Here is a 6,259-nt window from a genome sequence, read left to right as displayed (position 1 = left end):
CTCCGTCAGGGGTTTCCCCCAGGTCAGAGGGACAGCACCACCTCCACGTGTGGGCACCATGGTGCTTGGAGAGGTGGCTGGAGGTGCTGGGAGATGGCTGGTCATGCTGGGTTGGGGTTGGGTGAGAGTGGGGAGCTGCAGCTGCCCCCCCTGGTTCAGACTGGGGCGGGTTTGGGGTGTTCCTTCATGGGAGTGGGAGACTGGTTTTAATTCAAGCCATATCCCATCTCCTGCACTGGGGGAGGAGGTGTGGAATAGTGGTTTGGGCTCAAAAATGGGAGATTTGGGTCTTCAAATTCCTTCCGAGTGCGAATCCCACCACGGCCAACTGCAGGCAGGGCTGAGGCGAAGGCAGAGCGACGGGAGGTGGCTGCATGTGGGGGTCAGTCAGACTTCTCACTTCCCTCCCTGCTTCAAACAAATAAACGATCCTGCTGCTTTCCAGCCCAAAATCATCTGGTTGAAAAACCAGATGGAGATCCGGGAAGACCCCAAGTACATCGCGATGATCGAGCAGGGCGTGTGCTCCCTGGAGATCCGCAAGCCCAGCCCTTTCGACGGCGGCGTTTACACCTGCAAGGCCGTGAACGCCCTCGGGGAGGCCTCGGTGGACTGCAGGCTGGATGTGAAAGGTGAGGAGCAGCAGGAGGAGCAGCAGGAGGAGCAGGAGGAGCCTTGCCCTGGTCTCTCAGCGGGCGGGGAGGTGGTTTGTCCCTGGTTTGTCCCTGGTTTGTGTTGGTCCTGGTGGTGGTGGGGCAGTCTGAGAGCTCAGGGCAGCCCTGGGGAGCTGCAGCTGCACAGCCTTCTTGGGTTTATGGTCCTTGAAATCATCTTTCCGCATTCATGGCCTAAAAACCCCAGACTCACAGAATCCCAGGATATGCTGAGTTGGAAGGGACCCACAAGGATCATCCTGTCCAACCCTCAGCCCTGCACAGGCCCAGCCCCAAGAGTCACCCCCTGTGCCCCAGAGCATCATCCAAACCCTCCTGCAGCTCTGGCAGCCTTGGGGCTGTGCCCACTGCCCTGGGGAGCCTGCTCAGTGTCAACCACCCTCTGAGGGAAGAACCTTTCCCTGAGATTCACCCTGAGCCTGCCCTGACACAGCTCCAGCCATTCCCTGGGGGCTGTCCCTGCTCCCCCCAGAGCAGAGCTCAGTCCTGCCCCTCCTCTGCCCCTGCCCAGGCAGTTGGAACTGCAGGGAGCTCTCCCCTCAGTCTCCTCTGCTCCAGCTGAACACACCAAGTGCCCTCAGCCCCTCGAGGCCCTTCCCCATCTTCGTTGCCTCCTTTGGACACTCTCTAAGAGCTCAATCTCTTCCTTATATTGCCCAAAACTGCACAGTGGGGAGGAAAGCAGAGCCCTGGAGCCAGAGCAGCTGCTGCAGGTTGGGCCCATCCTGCTCCTCCCTGCACCCCCAGCACTGGTGTCCTGAGCCACCCCCAAGGCCTGCCTGGGTGGGTGTGAGCTGAGCCTCCTCCCCTGCCCCTGGGCTGCCCTGATTTATGCCCAGGGATCCTGCCCAGCCTCCCCAGCTCACATTTCCCTGCCTCAGCAGCGCTCCCAGGGCAGCCCTTGCACGGAGTTGCCCCCATTTCTCCCCCTGCCCGGGGCAGCCCCTCCTGTCGCACAGCCAGGATTCCTCCTGCCCACCCCCCACGTGCTCCTCCAGTGCCTGTGTGTCCTTAAACACACCTTGTTTATGTGATTTCCCAAAAGTTATTCCTCAAAATCATGAAACCAAGGAATGGTTTGGGCTGGAGGGACCTTAGAGGTCATTGTGTTCCAACCCCTGCCCTGGGCAGGGACACCTCCCACTATCCCAGGTGGCTCCAAGTTTATCCAATCTGCCATTGGACACTTTCAGGGCTGGGGCAGCCACAGCTTCTCTGGGAATTCCATCCCAGCCCCTCTCCACCCTCACAGCCAACAATTCCTTCCCAACATCCTGCGCAAATCTTCCTTGTCCCAGTCTGAAGCCATTCCCTGTGTCCTGTCCCTCCATGCCTTGTCCCCAGTCCCTCTCCAGCTCTCCTGGAGCCCCTCCGGGCCTGGAAAGGACTCCAAGGTGTCCCTGGAGCCTTCCCTTCTCCAGGGGAACCCCCCCAGCTGTCCCAGCCTGGCTCCAGAGCAGAGGGGCTCCAGCCCTGGGAACATCTCCGGGGCCTCCTCTGGACCTGCTCCAGCAGCTCCTCGTCCTTCTTTTGTTGTCCCCAGGGCTGGGGCAGCTCTGCAGGGGGGTGTCCCCTGAGGGGCAGAGTCCCCCCCTGCCCTGTGCCCACGTGTCAGGCAGGAGGATGAGCTGGACCCTGTGCTGGGAACGCCTGGGAGGGCTCTGGGGGCCCTGGTGGGGCTGGGATGGCTTGGATCGTGTGTGTGTGCAGGGATGGGGCTGTGGGGGCACACGGGGGGTTGGCTGTGCCCTGGCTCACCTTTGGAAGTCAGAAGGGGAGGAAGTCGAGGGGAATTCAGGGGTTTTATGTCTGCTGTGCTCTCCTGCAGTGCCCAAGTGAGGATGGATCGGAGGGCGAGGCAAAGAGCAAGGTGGGTCTGGGTGGGGGCTCTGGGACTGCTGGGGGGTGGTTTGAGGGTCCTGGATTAGCCCCTGTCACCCCAACTCGGGCCCCCCTCACCCCACGGCTCGGGAGGCACTGCTGGGGTGGAAGGAGGAGCCTGAGAGGACCCTGCCTGTAAATAGGGCTGTAAATAGGGCCGGGAGGAGGGACAGGGTGTGGCTGGTGTGCCCAGCACAGCCCCAGTTTGCACCAGGGCTCCTGGGGACAGGAAAAATGGGTGTGAAACGGGGCTGTGGGGTGGAAACACAGAGATAAAGGGCTGTGCCTGAGTTTTGTGGGGCAGGAGGGGGGGGGGGGCTGGGCTGGGTTTGTCTTGCACTGGGGCCACAGCAGGGATTTCCCCCCTCAACCCTGAGCGTGGGGCCCTCAAAGCCCTCAGATCTCACTCCCTGTCCCCAGGTGGATGCTGCAGCTGCTGGGTGCGATCAGGGCCCGTGGTGATGCCCCTCATCTCTGCTGCTGGGGGGCTGCCCCTGCCTGGCAGAGCTCTGGGGGGGCTGCCCTGGCACGGCCCTCTCCGAGCCTGTCCTGAGCTGTGACAATAAAACCAGCCCCTCTGAGGGCCTTTGGTCCTAATGACAACCCCAAACCCCTCTGTCCTGCTTCTTGGAGGGTTGCCATGGCCGGGGGGAGGTGAGGGAAGAGCTCCAGGGGTGATGTGAGGCCGGGTAACATCCCACCCTATCCGTGGGAGGAGGTGGGTTCCTGAGCTGGGAAAGGAAAAGACCCTCTTTGTGGAACACACCAGAAGGTGTCTGCACCAGAGGGAACCCAGCCAGGGGGAGGACAGTGAGGGAAGTTTTCTTGCTGGAGCTGGAGGATGATCCTGGCTGGGGAGAAAGAACAGCAACATCAAAACTGTGCCGTTGGTGCTTCTTCATCAAAGCACAATTTCTTAATCCACACCAGCGACCCGGCCAGGAACGGCCACCAGCATCCCCTCCCCCCGGCATGAGGAAGGATAAACATGCACAGGTGGGGCCAGAATTCCTTGTTTCCCCCAAATTCCCCCAAAATTCCATCAAAACCCGTGTAAAATAGCACAAAATTGCCCTGAATTACTCCAAACATGTAAAATACATCCAAAGTACCCTCAGAATCTCCCAAAAAATCCCAGATTTTCCCCAAATTCCCCCAATATTCCCAAACACACAAAACCACCTCCAAAAAAATTCCCAAATTCCATCAAACCCACCCAAAATACGCTCAAAATACACCCAACCCCCCCAAATCATCCCCAAATCCTCCAAGACCCCAAATTCCCCCAAGTCCCATCAAAATACCCAATCAAGTCCTGTAATATCTCAAAACACCCTCAAAACCCACCCAAATCCCTGAATGTTTTGGTGGGGCTTGGGGGAATTCGGGGGTTTTGGAGGATTTGGAGATGATTTGAGGGTTTGATGTTTTGATGGGACTTGGGGGAATTCGGGGGTTTTGGAGGGTTTGGGGATGATTTGGGTGTATTTTACCCGTATTTTGGGTGGGTTTGAATTTGGGATTTTTTTTTTTTTTAGGTGGTTTTGTGGGTTTGGGAATATCGGAGGGGATTTGGGGAGATTCTGGGAGGTTTTGGGGGTGTTTTGCACCCGGGGGTGCTGCAGCGGCCCCGTTCCCACCATCAGAGGGCATCCTTGGATCGCCTGTCCCGGCCGCGCTGGGGGTGGAGCGCTGGGACTGTGGGGATGCTGCAGTCGGGGCTGCAGAGCCGCTTGTCCCCGTCACACCCACGGGTGGCCCTGGGCGCTGGTGGGGATGGTCCCTCGGGTGCCCCTGCACGTGGCGTTCTTTGGGACGCAGGGCCTGGAACCCTCAGGGGGGGCTTTGCGACCACGGGGGAGAGGCAGCATCACCCAGACTGTCCCAGTGCCCGCTGTGCCCTTTCCAGACCCTCATTCTGACCCTCCAGGACACAGCCCGGGTTTGTAACACCACCACCATCCCGGGGCATCGAGGGGGGCCAGAACATCCACGTTTAGTGGGAAAGGTCTGGAGAGCACCGAGTGGAAAAATCCACTGGATGGGGTTGTTCTGTCTGAGGTGACTGTTCACGTGGCTTTTAATTTACGAGCATCCCAGTCCCCAGGTTTCTGGGCACCTCAGCAAGGACCAGGCAAAGGTGCCAGTGCCGGGAGAGCAGCGGGAATGAGCTGCAAAGTGGGAGTCAGAGCTGGCAAACAGCAGCACAGATCTGAGGGCACTGCTGTGCTGAGGGACCATGGGGGGCTGGGGGTCCTCTCCGTGCCAGGCTGGGTGTGCAGCACCCCCAGGCACTGCTGCCATTGGGTTCTCCAGCACCCCCAGCCACTGCTGACATTGGGTTCTGCCCCTCTGGGGGCTGGGAGGGCGTTCAGGTTCCCAGGGAAGGATTTGCCCCCTGCTGTTGCTCCTCTGCTCTGCTCCTGTTTTGCCCAATGTGGAGCCTGGAAATGACGCACTGAGGCCCCTGCAAAGTGTGGGAGGGCGAGTTCCTCATCTCCTCTCTTCTTTATTACCCTCCTCTTCCCTCCAGGCTGAGCAGAGTGGGAGAAGGGGACACCCAGCAGCCCCACTGCCCGTGCCCCCCTGTTCAGTGTTGCTCTTGGTGCCCAGCTAACAAACCACTCCTAAACCTCACCCTTCCAAGGTCCCTTTGCTCTCTGCCCCCCCCTCAACCCTCGCAGGAACTCTCTGCAGCCCCTTTGCCGTTGGTGACGTGTCCCCTCCCAGGGCAGGACCCTGAAGGGTCACAGGACGTGTGTTCCAATGGGAGCCTGGTGAACGAGGGATGCTGATAAGGAAAGAATCCCAATGAACTCCAATTAACTCTTCCCACCACTGCTTGAGGCCTGGAGGGGATCCTGCTGCAGAGCAGGGGCTGGCACTGCCCCATCCAGAGAGACCAGAGCTGAGAGGGGGTGGGTGATCCATGTCCAGCCACTCCCTCCTTCAGCGGGAGGGGTGGGAAAGTGCCCCTGTGGCAGCACCAGCACTGATTCAGTGGCCTGCAGCCACCCCCCAGTTGCCCCCCATATGGGTGCAGGTGCCCCTCTGCCCTCCCTGGGCCATGGGATTGCTGCATTATCCCACAGTTTTGGGGTCAAAAGTGTTTGGCTGCATGGGGAGGGGGAGAGGGAGCGACGGGAGACAGATGAGACAGGCCGGGAGGGATTTGTTGCTGCTTTTCACAGAAGACACGAGGGAGAAAAGAGGGAAAAGGGCTCAAACCTGAAGGAAATGGAAGGAGAAGACATGTGGAGAGGACACAGTCCCTGGGTGCAGCTCATGGGGGGTGGGTGCTGTTGGGGTCCACGGGGAGCTGCACGAGCTGCTCCTGCAGAGCACTCTGGGGTTGTGCTCGAGGGTTCCACTGCCCCTCTGCCCACCTCTCTGCTGGCACTGGGAGCTGGACACCGACCCTGTGCTCTGTGGGTCGGTGGGTTCCACTGCCATGGGAGGCCTTTTCCCATCCCTTGCTGTGCCTGTGCCCAGCTCAGCCCTCCCTGGCTGTGGAGGGGGAAGAAAAGCCCTGCAGAGCTGCAGATCTCCAGCAATCCCCCTGCCCGGGCCCTCAGCACCTTCACTCCCTGGTTCCCAGTGCCCAGCTGGGTCCATGGATGGAGGGGGGCAGAGCAGGAGGTGCCCTCACATCCCCACAGAGCTGGGGGTCTCCATCGATGGGTGGGCACCTCCTGCCTGGTTTG

At 60.0% G+C, this 6,259-nt stretch overlaps 1 protein-coding gene across 1 annotated transcript in view; it reads left to right on the top strand.

The window, feature by feature from the left end:
• Positions 1-2,993, top strand: part of LOC114071489 (myosin-binding protein H-like) — a 7,250-nt gene extending 4,257 nt beyond the window's left edge. Inside the window, exons 6-8 of the mRNA XM_027909317.1 lie at positions 446-632; positions 2,503-2,544; positions 2,976-2,993. Of these exons, the coding sequence (XP_027765118.1) occupies positions 446-632; positions 2,503-2,513 (198 nt within the window). The 3' untranslated portion in view covers positions 2,514-2,544; positions 2,976-2,993. The remainder of the gene's footprint in view (positions 1-445; positions 633-2,502; positions 2,545-2,975) is intronic.
• The last annotated feature ends 3,266 nt before the right edge of the window (positions 2,994-6,259 follow it).

This window comes from Empidonax traillii, unplaced genomic scaffold (assembly GCF_003031625.1).
Source record: "Empidonax traillii isolate 1590-97213 ecotype Southwest subspecies unplaced genomic scaffold, ASM303162v1 scaffold2052:size41041, whole genome shotgun sequence".
NCBI lineage: Eukaryota > Metazoa > Chordata > Aves > Passeriformes > Tyrannidae > Empidonax > Empidonax traillii.
The sequence above is the reverse complement of the archived record's forward strand: the minus strand, read 5'-3'. Positions and strand labels throughout refer to the sequence as shown.